At 32.9% G+C, this 17,384-nt stretch overlaps 1 protein-coding gene across 3 annotated transcripts; it reads right to left on the reverse strand.

Moving 5' to 3' along the window:
• Nucleotides 1–1,634: 1,634 nt before the first annotated feature.
• On the reverse strand, nt 1,635–17,222 carry LOC144839946 (alpha-N-acetylgalactosaminide alpha-2,6-sialyltransferase 1-like). 3 transcript variants are annotated; one of them, XM_078695537.1, is made up of 10 exons: nt 17,135–17,222; nt 13,508–13,649; nt 12,183–12,645; nt 11,084–11,255; nt 10,474–10,633; nt 10,157–10,268; nt 6,542–6,648; nt 3,818–3,930; nt 3,475–3,684; nt 1,635–3,410 (listed from the first exon to the last, which is right to left on the reverse strand). In XM_078695537.1, the coding sequence occupies exons 2-10, from the start codon at nt 13,618–13,620 to the stop codon at nt 3,265–3,267; spliced, it is 1,596 nt and encodes a 531-aa protein (XP_078551663.1). In that variant the 5' UTR covers nt 13,621–13,649; nt 17,135–17,222; the 3' UTR covers nt 1,635–3,264. The 3 variants fall into 3 exon arrangements, with proteins under 3 accessions (XP_078551663.1, XP_078551662.1, XP_078551664.1); XM_078695536.1 differs by lacking the exon at nt 6,542–6,648 and adding an exon at nt 7,555–7,664; XM_078695538.1 differs by lacking the exons at nt 1,635–3,410; nt 6,542–6,648 and adding an exon at nt 7,555–7,664 and having other exon boundaries at nt 3,428–3,684.
• Between the last annotated feature and the right edge of the window lie 162 nt (nt 17,223–17,384).

The raw sequence follows: 17,384 nt of genomic DNA on the forward strand, positions 1-17,384 counted from the left end.
AGCAGGGTGTTTAGGGAGGGGGTGGGGGGTGTTTATTCGAGGGAGGCGTTTTTTTTGTGTGTATATGGTAACATGTATAATCAAATAAATACGCCTAGGTATGAAAAAAATACACTAACAATGTTATCACAATTCTTGGTTGTAGTAGAAATCATGTCAATCAATGAATTCTACTACAAATAGAAATGTTGTAGGCCTAATTAATACAATATTCCAATTGGGGCGCGTTTATTCATAGCGGGGCGTTTATTCGAATAAATACGGTAATCTAAAATACTGTACGAGGTTTTACCACGGCGCTACAATCTTTGTTCTTACCGTATTACTGTACCTCCTGTATATTACGTAAACTAAAAATTATAATATCTATGAAAAACCATAAGTATTATAATATAATTACCAATTCCAACTTTTTTATACCACACAACGTGATATTTTGTATTCATAAAAATTGAATTATCAATTTTGTCGATACATTTTTTAATAGTTTCGAACGACAGTTGGATGATCAGCTGTTGTCATCCTATCATCATCAATGTCATCATTTTATAAGCAAACACTTATTTATTAACGCGACGAGTGTGAAATTATTGTGTTGATCATGTGTTGATAATTTACACCGTAAAACAAAATGTTATCGATTAATCGTTATTGTGTTTGATAGTTTGCACCGTAAAACAGAATATTAACATTATCGATTGATAACGGGTTTCACTACAGTAATTTTTCTATAAACCGTACTACCACAAGCAAGTTGGATTATCCGCGAGATGTCGCTTCTTCACAAACTGTGATTAGGCCTAATTATAATACAACTGAAAAAGGATAATGCCGCCCAGCCAGGATGATGCCAATAACCGGCCTTCATCCCGGCATTATGAGCCAATACTATCAATCGGCAAGGGTGGATCTATCCGTGCTTAGGTCAATTACAAATTTTGTTTATTCCTTTTTATGTATTTTCAATTCTTTTATCGTAAATGTACATCGAAGAACGTTTTCCTTGTACAGCGTTTATCTCCGTACCATCGTATCCCCAAACAATAAGTCCCCGGATGTCAATTATAAACCCCCTGCCCTTATATATGAATCCATCAATTTATGCTATCAATTGATAATTAATTAAAGGGAGAGGACAGTTTTGTACACCGTTTATCTCCGTCCCCGACCCCCAATGGCCGTTCCGCCGCGAAAGGTTAAACGATAACAAACAACGGATACTATGAAGATTTCATAATTTCTGCATCGCATACGTACCTACGACGTCGGCAAAAAACACGCCGCGCGATTTTGACGATCAACGTTCCCCAGTGGCGTAACGTAGAGGCATGAGGCCCCTGGTTTAGGAACCCTAAGTGGCCCTCCAACGATGGAGGCCTCGGGCGTTTTTAGTCCTTTTCGACATATTATAATGTCTTTTTCCTCTGGGCACAGCACTATAAGCTCCGGGCACCTGGGTTTAGCCAGTGAGCGCTCATCCATAGCCGTTACGCCACTGCGTTACCCAATTTGAGAATGTATTACAATTATACTGACACACCTTTAAACTATTCGTTATAAAATTTATTTTAAATAAAGAAATTAATTATTTATTAATATAATTCTATTACAATTTTGGAATGTAAAATCGAAAAACTTGTTATAATTAAGGTACTGTTAATCAAGTTTTGCTTAAGTCAAAATAATTAAGTGCTTAAGTTAACAAAAATGACTTTGACTAAAAAGTCTTTTGATCATATTGAATATAGACTTCGTCATCTAAGATCGAAGAAAAATAAGTAAAAAAGGTTATTTTAAAAACTGACTTAAGTAAAAACATTGACTTAACACAAAGATTTTTATTCTTAAGTATGTTTGATAAATCTGACCTGTTTCAATAATTTAAAAAAAAGGTTTAGTAAATCTGAAATTTAACAATGGCTGTGGAATAACATGTTAACTCCGTACATTTAATTGCACATGATATGATTAAAAATTTCCCTAGCAATCTTCACAATATATTGTACATACACTTATTGCACTATTTAACTGATTGATTAATTTTTTCATGTTACCCAAATTCTAAAATATTTAGTCATAACTAAATACCTGGCAAACAAGTAACAATAATTCTATAAAAAAGATAAATAAAACTCTTTGCTGCTTGCATTATCTATTGAAGCAGAAATCATGAATAATTGATGAGATAAATTAGAGCATTATTTAGGACATTTTCTGCAAGGCAATTGTTTCCCAGTGGTATAATATTTAAAGATGTATTTTCCCCCCCCCCCCCCCCAAAAAAAACATGAAAAATGAAGATTAATTAAATCAGATTTTGAACAGGTTATTTTGTAGTTTTAATAAAGGTAATCACTTCCATTGAAGAAAAAACGAAAAAAAAAAAAATTATTTCACTTATAAAATAACATAATAAATGGTTAAATTCAACCAAAAATCCATTGTCTGGCGGCCAATTTGACCTTTTTTTGCTTTAATTAACAGTTTTTTCTGGTAAATACATTTTGTTTAGATCCAAATTTTTGTCAAAGTGGATAACAATTATGTGACAATAAAATGGCATATTCAACAACAACAAAAATTCAAAAATTATTTTTCAGAGGGACAATACATCTTTAAGGTTGTGGATTTGAAGGGTGGGTTGTTCAATTTCTGTTATAATAAGAGATTATTTAGAGGGGTAGGTTTAATTATATCTAAACAATAGTTTGGTTCTCTTATAATTCTTTAACATAGAAAATATTTAGGCTCATATTCATGATTTCTACCTTAATCAGATACAAAAAAATATGTGCTACTTATACACTGAATATTTGTTATAAATCAATAAAATGGTAATATAAATTAGTAATATCAAAATTAAATTAATTGATCAGAAATCTGCATGGCCTTTTTTAAGATTTGAACCTGTGATTCATTTACAGGACGAGCATCTTAACCACTGGACCATAAAGAACCTTGATGAAAGTCAAAAACAGATTTAATACAAGATTGAAATGTGTCCATAGAAGTGTACATGTGTTTATATAGACGTGTACATGTGTTTTTATAGACGTGTACATGAGTTTATATAGACGTGTACATGAGTTTATATAGACCAGTACATTTGTCTATACAGACGTGTTTATGTGTCTATATAGACCAGTACATCTGTCTATACAGACGTGTTTATGTGTCTATATAGACGTGTACATGTGTCTATATAGACGTGTACATGTGTCTATATAAACGTGTACATGTGTCTATATAAACGTGTACATGTGTCTATATAAACGTGTACATGTGTCTATATAGACGTGTACATGTGTCTATATAGACGTGTACATGTGTCCATATAGACGTGTACATGTGTCTATATAGACATGTACATGTGTTTATAGAGACATGTCTGTGTTTAAATAAATGTAAAGGTTAATCATGTGTTCACATAGACATGTCTAGTCTATGTGTTCATATATGTATGTGTTTATACAGATGTTCTATTGAAAAGAGTAATTAAGCCTTCCTCATGTAGTTTCCTCCAAAGAACGCGTTCATTGTCGACATCGTGGGCACTCATCATAGCATCTGTGTGTTCAACGAAACCTGTGTCGTAGTAATGCAATGTGAATCGTTTATCGTAGCCAAAACCATAGATATTGACTTCATCACATAAATGCATCGCAAGGAAGACAACTAGAGCACCTAAAATAACAAAAGAAATTCATTTTTAGGAGTAATTGACTATAACGTTCCAATTATGTATTATAGGATAATAATATATAAAAAATCAAAGCATACAGCGAGTCTCTATAATATCCCATAAAACGCATCTTACCTGTTGTAGGCCTAGCAGATTTTGCATCCAGGTAATGTGTGAATGCGTACCGCAAAAAGTCTGGATGTAGAATACGAAGCTGTTCAACTTTGACCTTTGGCATAGGTGGTTGCCTAGTAGAAGAGCATAAATAACATTATAGAAAGACATTATTCTTTTTACCAAAAATATTGCAATGTGAAAAACAAATGTATATATATTATGCTTTTGACCCACAGGACGAAATGTACTCTATCATAACATATAGTATAAATGAATTATAAAAGACTGATTAAGGCCTTCCTAATAAAAAGAATTGTTATATTTCCAAACACAGGGACAGTCTAGATTATTAAAACAATAAAAAATTCTTCTTTTAGCAGTTTTTGATATCTATTTTTGACATTAATTATTAGCAATCCCACTGTTAAAAAAATCCTGAAAATAAATGTTCAATTGGTCCACCCAAACAGTGATCTTTGGTCTATAATTAGAGAGAGTCTCTAATTGGAGGGATCAGCTAATTATACAAGATAGGCAGCAGCCTTTAACTGGAGGGAAGCCTTTAATTTAAGGGGTTTTTAATTGGAGGGTGACTTTCATTTGCTATGGTACCCATTTTATGATAATAATCAGAATGAATGTTAAGCTCTGTCTACACTATATCAAGCTATAGTTTGACAAAAAAAATGTGATGTGCCCAAGTAGTGATATGACATCATCATGTCCATATATAGCACATCACATTTTTTGACATGAAGTTTGATAGTGTAGACAGACCTTTTAGTGTATCTAAGCAACAGATAAGTTAATTTATGAATGGTCATAAAAGACAATAAGAGTGGATTGAGAATTGTAATGAAACAGATGGCAAAAACTGGACACAACAATAAACCATTGAAACATTTCAATCTGTCTCTTAGCAAAGAAAATTATCAGGTCAAAATTAATCTACTTCAGTTACTGCAGACGTACTTGTATTCTTTTACTGAATTAACGTATGATTTTTGTTCCAATGTAGAAGTTTATGAGTCAGTCAGTGAAACCAACCGTATGTAAGATAACCCAACAACCGCTTGCTAAATAGAACGCAACGCAGCGACGTATTGACGCAAAGTGCTGTATTGCATAATCACAAATGGGAACCGAAGATGCAATAGTGCTGCAAACATCGCAGGTTTGATTTCACGCAGGCGGGGGCAAACACAATGATTGGAACGGCATTTTCTTACGTTGCATAGATTGCGTTACGTTGCGTCGCTAGTGGGAACCAAGCTTTAGTAAAATATAGTTACTGCAGTAACTGCAGTAGATTAATTTAGACATGATCCCTTTACTATTCTACAGTAATTCAAATATTGAAAAAATAGTTAAATATATATATACAGTAAACACAGCAAGAATCATAATATGGATAAAATGGTGTCGGTGTAGAAAATGATGCAAATGCGGTGCTGTAATGTGTACTCATGCAAAAACCATGAAAAAAAAAGAATTAAAAATATTCTTTCCTTTTTTGGAAATAGTTTACAATTATCTAATTACAAATTAATAGATACGTTTCGGAACCATCATGGAACCATTTTCAAGATCAAGTGATCATATTATAAAAAACAACAAACACCAATGGGTGACAGGAAATACTAATTGATTGATGGTTCCGAAACCTCGATCTTCTTGTCTTTTGTCATTAAATTTTATTGTAAAATTATCTAATTATTCAGTAATAATAATAGAAAGTGTATTAATTAATAATAAAAACGTGATTTGAATAACTACTGTAATGCTAAATAGAGTTATTGAAGATTTGTAAAATGTTTTGCCCTACTCGGACATAAATTGTACTTAATAATAAGTACATATTATGAGAAATTGTTAAAAAGTAATTCTCTGGTGGACTTGAAACCACAACCTCCGGATCACTAGCATAAATATGTGGTGATAACCATGTTCTTTAATTCTCCATATTAAATATCACTCAACAATGCATAATTGACTTCACATAGTCTACAGACAGTTAGTGTAAATCAATAGATAGCACAGCTGTTGTATAAGTGCCTGTAAACATACATTACAATACCTTAGTAGCATTACAACATGAACTAGGAAAAATAATAAATAAATAATAAATATTAATAATAATAATATTCGTTTTCTAATAGCGCTTATTGCACAATGCTTCTAAGCGCTTCACATTTTTCCCCCAGTCTTTTTTTTGGACCAAACACGATGGAAACATATACTGTACTCCCATAATGCAGCTAGTAATCAGCGCAAAGTTGTGTCTTGATCTAACCGGGTGGTATGTAGTACGTCCTCGACCCAGTCTCATGGTTGGAGTGGTTATATGGAGAATTAAAGTGTTTTATTTTGATTGATAAACATTAAATTCATGAAAGAGATGTATCTGTCTACACTATTAGACTAGTTTGACAAAAAAAAGTGTGATGTGCACAAATTTGGTAGTGATATGCCCAAATATGGTTGTGATATGACATCATCATGTCCATATATGGGCACATCACATGGAGTTTGATAATGTAGACAGAGCTTTAGCTATGTTTAAATTTTAGGAAACCCTCACCAACATTTAAATACCTGATTTAAAAGACGGGGCACAAAACCGCTTTCTCCGTTATAAAAATAGGTTATTCAACCGTTTACCGTATCACCCTTATGAATATGATAAATTCCCGAAGCAGTGAAGCGTGAAATATGCGCCAATTTATTGGTAAGTATACAAACCAGTATGACGTTCGTGTCTTCATTCTAGGTGGTTTCTGTAAACCTAACATTGCTTTAGCATACTCAACGTCAAACTTCTTAAACATAGAAAATGTGTACCACAAATTCTAGATCATCACAGTGAACCAAAATAAAAAGAATTATTATGATGGAAACAGTACCTTTAATTTTGGAAATAATATACCTGTTTTAATGCTAAAATGTGGGACCTTTTAAAGGGTAGATTTGGGTTTAAAATTTGCAATTGTTTATTTTAAATGATAAAACTTTATAAACAACATTGAACCCCACTTATTTTTGACAGCGGAGAAAACTTTGCAATTTGCTACATTTTCCATGGAGTTTTATGGTTTTCGGAAATACTTTTGTGGACTTTCAGAAGATGCTTTTGAGAGCATCTATTATTGTGCACTTGTATGTAATTCTGTACAGAGTGTGATACTGGTTTAGGTTTTGAAGATTTTTTGGGAGAATTTCATGTAAAATGCTACTACCAAATTGTATGTAATAGTTCTTGAACATGGTGACAGAAATTGTTAATTAAAAGAAATATATAATATCAGATATAGAAAAACAAGATGTCTTAAATAAATTTTTCTTCCTTCCACACCAAACCACCCCCCACCCACCCTCTTCTGCAAAAGGAATCTTAAAAAGTGCTAGAAAACTTGTGATGCAGATATAATGTATGATTAAGTTTATATCGTAAATTCATTTTACAGTTTAAAATGGTATTTTGATCACAAATATGTCATATAAATTTGGCATGTAATGTTTTAAAATTCCTATTATTTTAGTAGAAATTCACAAAAGCCCATCTTGCAAAGAAGACATTTCGAAAAAAAAGCCTATTTCGACAAAAAAGCTTATCTTGAAAAGAAGCTCACACAAGAGTACTAAAAAAGAATGGCCACGGAGCCATAACAGTCATGTTTCATGCCGGATGACAAAATAAACATTGAAGAAGAAAAAAACATGCAATTAAAGTAATTTTGCGGATTTTAAATACTGACCAAGGGTCTCGGTGTGATGATTTATAGAGGGGCGGTGGAATTTCATTCAGAATGTTTCTGCTAAACGCTGTATCATAACTCTTAAACATTGCGTAAAAAAAATCTACAGTCTTTAGGAGAAAAATTGTACATTATTCAAAATAGTTTTCAGTTTCAAAATATACAATGATTATATAATAGAATTCTTTCATTATAATTTAGCTTATTTTATTTGTATTGCCCCCTCCCACCCGTACTAAACTTCAAAGAACACAAAATAAAGTAATTAGATTCACAAAATAAAGTAATTAGATTCATCTTAGGGAAACATAATAGATACCATATCACCAAAGACGATTATACTTTTCTTGGTTTATTAGATGTTAAAACCAGGGCCGAACAAATGACACTACAACACGTACAGACAATATATACAAAAAGTTGTCCAGACTTTATGTTAAATAATTTTAATAGGATAAACCATAACCATGGTACTAGAGGTAAAGATTGTAATTTTATTGTTCCAATGAATAACTATACTGTTAGTAAGACCTTTTTTTTTAATGCAATTAACTGTGGAACAAATTACCAATAGAAATAAAAAATATTTTTACACACAATAGTTTTAAAAGGACTCTTAAGAAATTTTTATTAACAAATATGCAAATTATATAGACCTAAATTATGATTGACTTTTCTTGTAAATAATAGTAGATATTTTTATAATAATAATGATTATCAGAATTCGGCATAAATCAAACATGTAATTAAATTAATTTGTAATACTGTATAAAATAATAATAGATCTATATTTTTGTATAATTATTGTAATATTGTTTTATTATGTTGGGGACCCCTTTGAAAACAAGCCTCTGGACTTAAGGGGCCATCCCCTGCTTTCCATGCTTATTTTTTTGTCTAGTCTTGTATTTTTATATTTAATGTTTCTCTTTTTATTTCATTTACATTATACTGTCTTATATATTTGTACTGTATTTGGAAAGCAATAAATATTACTTACTTACACCCGGTACTGTAATTTGCCTTTGAATTTATATTAATAAATAATTAATTTGAAACTGTCTTTCCTTATAATTTTGATTTTAGCTTTTTGCTTATTTTATTTGTATCTCCATTGAAATGCAGTCACATCATTGTAATTTTTCCTCAGTGATTTACCTTTGAATTTATATCAATAAATAATTTTAATTATTATTTTCAATAACCTATTGTGTTAATGAATATAGACCATGACAAATTAGAGCAATGCTGAGTGAGTCTAGCCGCCCTAACTGATTCTTATTACTAGCCCAACACAGGAAGAAAGATTGGCTTGCCCGAAGTGGATTTGGATACATAGGTTATGAAAACACAATTTTTTTTTGGTTAGCATAAATAAAACATAAATTAAATACCATATATCCTCAGGTATAATTCCACTTTAGGTCTAATCCCACCCCATGCTTTATGTCTGATTTCACAAACAGGCATATCCCCGGGTATAGTCCCAGTATTGACTTTCAATCTGGATGTAGTCCTCATCTAAATTCAGTTCAGATGAGTTTTTACAAGAAATGCCTACCAATAACTTTTCCTGAATCAGGCTTTCTCTGGGTATAGCCCCACCTCCCAAAGTCAGCCAAATTTTGTGTTCTAGGGGGGGGGGGGGGGGGGGGGGTTATACCAGAGGAGATACGGTAAAACATTCATTTCAACACTTATATGCAACACAAACAGTATTACTGTATAATCACATGCTCATATATAATCCCAGTGGGCTTAAAAAAACATGCTTAATTGATGATTATAATTTCTCAGTACATTTTTTGTTCATTTTAGTCTCATGCAAATATTTTATTTTCCTTAAATCATTTAAAAAAAATTAAAACAATATAGGAATTTTTTTATAATATCCCTACTTACTTTTTAAAATTTCTTTAAAAAAAATGTTTTAAATAAATGCATTCATATATATATATATTCAATTCAATTCAATGGTTAGCATATAATATATATAGTCGAGAGACTACAAAAGGCCCGATGGGCCTGTCGCTGTATATATACTCTTGCACTGATGAAGGGCTAGTGTTGCCCGAAAGCTCTGCTAACTTTTCTGGCTGTTTACTTTATCGTTTTGATTTAGCTTTTCGCTTTTTTTTTTTTGTATCTCCATTGAGATCCAGCCACTGATACCCACAGCATTGTCATTTTTTTCAGTAATTTGCCTTTGGATTTATATATATTTTTAATGAAATGTTATTACTATTTTCCATTTTTAACATTGGACACAATAAATTTAATCTTAAATATTGTTTAAATATGAAAAGAAATTTGGCTAAGTAGAAATTTATCATCTATTAACCAGCTTTGACCCTTAAATAATTCACTTTCAGTTATTAGATGATGAGAAACAAAATATATATTTTTAATGAAAAATGTAATTATGTTATTACTATTTTCCATCAAGTAACATTAGAAAAAATAAATTTAATCTTGAATACTGTTAAAAATCAACGGAGAAATTTGGCTAAGTAGAAATTTATCAGATATTAACCGATTTTGACCCTTAAATAATTCACTTTCAGTTATTAGATGAATGACGAAAAACAATTAAATACAATACCTCAGTATCTTCTATCTCTCGTGAGTAATCAGACTCGGGAAAGAACGTGTAAAAACTTGTTCTTTTTCCAACATCATTTGCAAGATGTCCCTTCGTGAGTGCTCTATTTACTCTATATTATAAATGAAAGTTTGAAACGTGGTACGCTAGGCACTTAAATTGTCTGTCAGACAATGGTTTTTGGTTAAAATTAATCGTCTTTTTCTAAGTGAAATAATATTTATAATGTTTTTCGAGGAAGGGGTATATTCAAAGCGTGACGTTTATTTGATAAAAACGGTATACCATTAAAACATAATCTGAAAAATCAATGTTACCTGAAAACGTGGTCATGTGCATCAATTTCAGGGCCCTTTCCAGACCCTTTTAACACACCTCCGCAGCCAATCACAGCACAGCGAGTACATTGCTTATTTGACAAGGTCCCATATGCTGATGTGGATTTGTAGTTTGGGTGGTTTAACACTTCAGCAATTACTACAAACCAAATATAATATATATATTGTTTTTCTTCAAAATCAATAAATACTAATAATATTTACCAGTAGGCTTATATACATTGGACAATGGGTCATAATAGGATGCAAAGTTTAAAGGATGGAGAGAAACATTTGATATGTATCTAGAAGTTTATCTAGGTAGGGTCTTTGGGAACGTTTATTCCTAATGAGCTTTCGATTTCCGACTGCCGAGGAACAAGTTAGGCTGATGTTAATTCCTTGTGCGTATATGATGGGATGAGTTGAGATATGCTTCTCAACTTCTTGCTCTGTTTTGGTGGTTTATATGTGACGATCGACGACACACCAATGCATAGGTCCTACAAACTACTGTAGACCTCAATGCCTCAACTCCCAGCTAGTTAAAGGGGAAATTGCCACTTACACGGTGGGCTAGGGGTAGAATTAAACCAAGCCCTATACTTACATGTTCTGTTTTCTCTTGCAAATCCAAACGGCAAACCATAATGTGACAGCTTGTGGTAGGTGCTGAACACATTTACATCTTCTTTGGAGAGAAACATTTTGACATTTGGAATGTAGCGTTCTCTCAACCATGACGAATGCGCTGCTTTCTGGGTGTATGAATTCGGACATTGCTGAATGAAGAGGCAGAAGAACTAACATAAGTGCTAGGCATGAAATTGGCAAGAAATGCACACTACTGTACTCGCATCAAAAAATTGCAATACTTTGGACATACTGTATAGCCAACAAGATGGAGACAGACAGTCTGGAGAAAATTATTATGTTTGGAAAAGAGGCTACAAATGAACATGTGGACATTTAATCAGAATGAAATGACTAGAACAACATTAGTAAGAGAGAATGTAGTGAGTAAATTTAACATATTTTAATGTGTTGTAGTGAGGCTTAGTATTAGATAGCTTACATGCGCATACATGCCAAATGGAAATGTAAGATACTGTAATCAGATACAGCTTTGTATGGGTTAATCATTAATACAGTGGAGTATGGCTATGAGCTCTCACTGGCTAAACCCAAAGCTTATGAGCAGTGCCCAGAAGATAAAACATTCATTAAACTTTTAAAAGCATGTCGAAAAGGGTTAAAAACGTCCAAAGCATCCAATGTTGGAGGGCCATTTAGGGGGTTCCTAGACCAGGGGCATCAGGCTGGTTAAACATTAATTAAATCTCTGACACTCTCTCTCATGATAATAGTTTTGCTGGTTGTGAGCTCTGAGTCATCCAACTCAAATAAACATTTTTTTTTCAAACGTTCTCAAACATAAGGAGTTGATTAGTCGAGTGGTTAAGACACTTGACTATTATACAGAGAGACCTGGGTTCAATTCCTGACAACTTCCAGTCTACTCAGCTGTAAATGAGTACCTGGTTGAAAATACTACTACTAGGGAGGATAAGGCGGCATGGAAAGGAACTGGCCACCCTACCACATAATGCTGAGGCTCCTAACAGCCCATTACCGTACTGTATGTTCAGAATTTCCTATTCAAAAAAACAAAGATACAGTACATGAATTGAATGAACTAATGAACTCACAGAAGGTTTGTAACTATCATCTCTTATGTATGGTAAATCGTTTGGTTTCACACGTTGAATCTTCGGTGGGTTAGGTGGCGGACGTTCCAGTAGTTTGTTAATACTAAGCACCCGTATCTCAGCAGAATGTTCTTGAATCTTTTGCGTTGTCAAATTGCTGGATGGCTCAACTACACGCGAGTTATTTATGAATAAAAGTTTCATAATATTATTTAATGTCTTTTCTGCAGGAATGTCATTAGTTCCTAAATAATCGTTTATTATCTCTTGAATTCCTTCGAGTTGTTTTCCAGGCAGTTGGTTGGCATGGTGAATAAAGTTGCTCGGTAAGCCTAATATTGATTGGATTTTTTTTATTTTGTCTTTTTCATCCAATTGCAAGTTGCTTTGTTTATTAGATGATTCTGTTAGTATATTGTTTTGCCTATTCACATTGTCAATTTCAGCTTTTCTTTCTATATATCTGAGAAAAAATATGAGAAAAAAGTTTAATGTTGATCTCTCTCTGTCTACACTATCTAACTACAGTAGCTTGACAAAAACAAGTGTGATGTGCCCAAATATGGTAGTGATATGGTCAAATATGGTAGTGATATGACATCATCATATCCATTTTTGGGCACATAATATTGATAGCATAAAGCTTGATAGTGTAGACAAAGCTATTAATTGTATCATCCTATTCATCTTCTGTATTATACATTATATCTTGACTGTTATTGTTACTTACAAAAGAAGATAATCTTACAAAGACTACAGTTCCTTGTTAAAAATAGAACCTTCAAATTTCATTCTTTTAATTCATTTTCATACCAACATTAGATGATAATTTATATTATAATTTTTGTACATTTATTAAAATAAAAAAATATTTCAAAGTCTTCGTCTAGAGTTTACGTAGGGAATTTGATGGATGTAGAAACTGCATTTGAATACTTGTAATGTTTTAGTGGTGCTTCAAACCAAGAAAAAAGGTTAGAAAATGAACTGAAAAATAACCATAAGCGAATTCATTCACTATTCTTAAAGGTGGCAATCCCATTCAAAGACAAACATATACACAAGATGCTCGACAAACAAAGTCTTATTACAAGTCTTTGGAAGTGGAGTTGTAATTTGTCAATTAGAAAAATGCTGACATGTGACGGGACTTGAACCCAGGACGCTTGGATTGGTAGCCGAGCATCTTAACACCAAGCCACAACTCCCTATACAGAAATGGTTCCGAGAGATTTTACTACCCGTAAACATGTTTTTGTATCATACATTTCCACTATTTCATGGAAGAAATTTACAAATAAAACGATAATAAAGACATTTCTTACAAAAATCTTGGTGAGTTGGTACTTCCGAATAATTTTACAGACAAAATGATCATAAAAAAGCAGACAAATATCATTAAAAATGAAACAAGACGGTTGACGCTAACACGAAACATGGTGGCAAATTGGCAAACGTCTTATTAACCTGCAAAAAAGAAAATTTATTATATAAACACTGTTAAAGATGTATTTTCCCTCAAAAACATGAAAAATGAAGATTAATACAATCAGACTATATAATTAAACAGGCCATTTTGCAGTTTTAATAAAGTTATTCACTTCTGCAAAAAAAAACCACAAATAATTATTTCACTTACAAAAAGACAAATAAAAAGGTTAATTTTAACCAAAAACCATTGTCTAACAGACAATTTAAGTATTTGTTGCTTTATATTAAATTGTTTTTAGGTAAATCATTTTTTTCTATCCAGTTTTTGGTCAAAATCAAAGTAAATAACTATTTATTGTAGGCCTACATGACATTAAAATAGCATACAGTATTCAAAAACAAATTTGAAAAAAAAATATTTTTTTAGGGGGACAATACATCTTTAAGGAAATGTATTGCAAAATATAATAGCTATCCAAAGGGCAATAAACATGTTGAAGGGCAGAATGTTGGACTTATTAAAATCCTGCCATCTGTTTCAAATTGACAGATTGCCAGAGACTACATTAACAATTTGGAAATGAAACACCATCAATACAACACATATTGGTAATTGTTCTCTTTGGTAACATATGGTGACTTATAATAAACATAAAGAACTTCTAATATTTGCCTTCTAGAATGACAAATTATATTAATCAATAATAAATAATACTGTTCAAACTAAAACTACCAAAGGGTTAGTAATCTCATGGTCCATGATTTTTCCACATGGCATTATGACATGTACAATTTTAACACATTGACTGCCAAGGCATTTTCCGTAATTTCTGTCCCAGTGCCAAGTCCCGTTTACATATTAAATTACAGTTTGAAAGTGTAACATCTGGTCACAGACTATCATGATGTCATTCAAAATACGATGGCGGGAAAAACCGTTGAGACGTATAAATACGTCACTGGCAATGGTCCAACAATTTTATTGACTTTGCCAGGAACGTAAATATACGTCAGGGATTTTCCGCGCTAAAATCGGTCAAACTGTTCATATACGTCATTGTCCACGCTCATACGTCATTGTCCACGTGCATTATTATTTTTATTTACTATTAGCGCAATTTATGACATGTTTGAGATGATTATATTGAGTGTGAGGGTGCCATCGTATCAACCATATTCAATGCATGAGGGAATAAACACAAACAAACATATGACATTTATTTTTAGATTATCGTTTACGTACATCATTCATAAACTGCCATGCGATAATTCCTGTTCCAATCACCACTGCCAGCGATTCTACATACAATACAAAAGTGCTACGATTTTGACGTAGTATTACGTCTTGGCAAGTAGCGACACGCAATTTTTGACGTATAAATACGCCGTGGCAGTGAACGTGTTAATGAAATCCTTGTGCAATTTGAAATTGCATCCGCATTGCTCATTATTTGTATACAATAATACAAATAATTTACATGAATAATTATTAACATAAGTATACACAAACTAAAATGCCCATATTGTTTTAGCTTTACATATCAATTAGGAATTATTGCTAATAGCAGCAGAGTTGACACGCAAATCAACTCATTCATTTTGATTCGCTTCAACTGTTTTTTTTGTGTCTTTTATGTGTAAACTGACTTTGGGGTTGGGTGTTCACTAGTATGTTGACCCTGGTCTCCCCAATTTCATATTTTTTTGCTATGTATATATTGAAATAGACCGAATAAATAATGAAATGATATGAAAGCAGTTTTTGTGTGGCTGTCTCAGTGGCTCGGAGTGCTTATGATGTCGACTAGGCACAACAGGCTTAAGGCTACTGTGTACGTAATAATATAACCTATGCTATTTCGACTAATTTAAAATTTAGTATAAAATTGTAAGTACCGCGTACCTAAGTACTATCAGCCCACAAGCCCAGTATAGTAATATTTATGCAACCAATTTGATCTAGGTAATTAGGACATATAGTAAATTATTCTTTATTTACTTCATGATTAGGATCTGGATTCTGGTTTATATTAAAAGTTAAACATTTATACTAAAATACTAGGACTAATATATAAATCAGACACCCTTAATTAACAAAACAATATATTTATTTGAAGTGGATCCGGTACGCCTTTGCCAAAGTGGGTACGAGTCGACCTAATATTAAGGTAGGGATGATCAGCACCTAGAGAGGGCAAGGGGCGGATACCTTTAGCTGATTTCGATCCAAGTCGGCCCTAAACCGTCTCGGCCAAAGTCAAGTCGGCCCCAAGTCAAGTCGGCCCCAAGTCAACTCGGCCTCAAGTCAACTCGGCCTCAAGTCAACTCGGCCAAAAAATAATCGGTCAACTCGGCCCCGTTAAAGTATGGAACGCAAAAAGTGTAAAGGAAGGGGATTAATAAAATAATATTTCTTCACATTTTTTTACCTATGAATAATTCTGACTTTTAATGAATATTAATATTTAGACAATACGTTTAGCAAAAAAAAAAATAAGAATGATTTCACTAACTTTCCTTTATTTACGTTTAATAAAATTTCAAATTGGGCATAACAAACAATTGATTAATAAGCATTCATACTATTATTAATGATTACAATGAACATTTGGATAATAAATAGGAACAAATTGTAGGCCCAATAATGATGATGCACGTACGTGGGCGCGTATGTTCGTTCGTGCGTCAAAATTCAATAAACCTGTCCGATATGCGAGGACATTCATTAGGTGTAATAAGATTGTTTGGTTGAATCATTTGAGGTATAAAATAATGTTGACTCCATGGTTGAATCACGCGTAGATTTCTTCAGTGTATGCATTTGATTAGGCGACAATATCTGAAACCAATTCGTAGCTGCGCCTCCCTGCGCCTTTGGCAGCTATTTCGATATCTACAACTGCTACATGTTTTCGCTGACCGGGGAATTCCCCTTTTTTTTAAACGCAAATCATGGACAAAAACGATATGTACGATCATTTTTTCTATGGTCAAATGGTGGAACGTAGACCTACTACTTGCACGTGTTTTTGTAACACGCGGGTACTTCTATTCATATCGGCAATGAGATCATTTTTTATATGAGTATTTTTCTTATTTCTTCATTTTTTTTAAAGCGTGGATAGTAATTTAATCATAAGAATATTAAGCACTTTTTGCGTTCCATACTTTATTGTGGCCGAGTTGACCGATTATTTTTTGGCCGAGTTGACGTGAGGCCGAGTTGACTTGAGGCCGAGTTGACTTGAGGCCGAGTTGACTTGGGGCCGACTTGACGTGGGGCCGACTTGACTTTGGCCGAGACGGTTTGGGGCCGACTTGACCTGCACCCCCTTTAGCTATCTAGACTAGGCCTAATTGAAGTTAAGTTAGTAGTAGTTAGCCTTCCTTATAGCCTAACTAAGGCTTAGGCTATCGACCGTATACGTACTTAACTAAATGTAATTGACGACGAGGCGGTAAACCCACACAGTAATCAAAATAACTTTTCTTAGATAAAATAATAAACATACATCACCTACATCATGAAATAAAAACACTTCTTTTATCTTTGTTTTGTCCAAATATATTTTATCGTGACTGCCGCGTTGTCAGCTAGCTAACTTTTAGTACGTCCACGCACCACAAGATTCAACAAGACTTTTAGCTTCTAGTATAGGTTAGACCTATTTACTAAGGGGGATATTAGTTCACCAACAATAGTTTTGTCCACAAAATTTGCATTTCAAACCTATTTTTTCTATATTTTAACCATTATGTACTAATTATAAC

Source organism: Antedon bifida, chromosome 4, assembly GCF_963402885.1.
Source record: "Antedon bifida chromosome 4, ecAntBifi1.1, whole genome shotgun sequence".
In the NCBI taxonomy this organism is placed as follows: Eukaryota; Metazoa; Echinodermata; class Crinoidea; order Comatulida; family Antedonidae; genus Antedon; species Antedon bifida.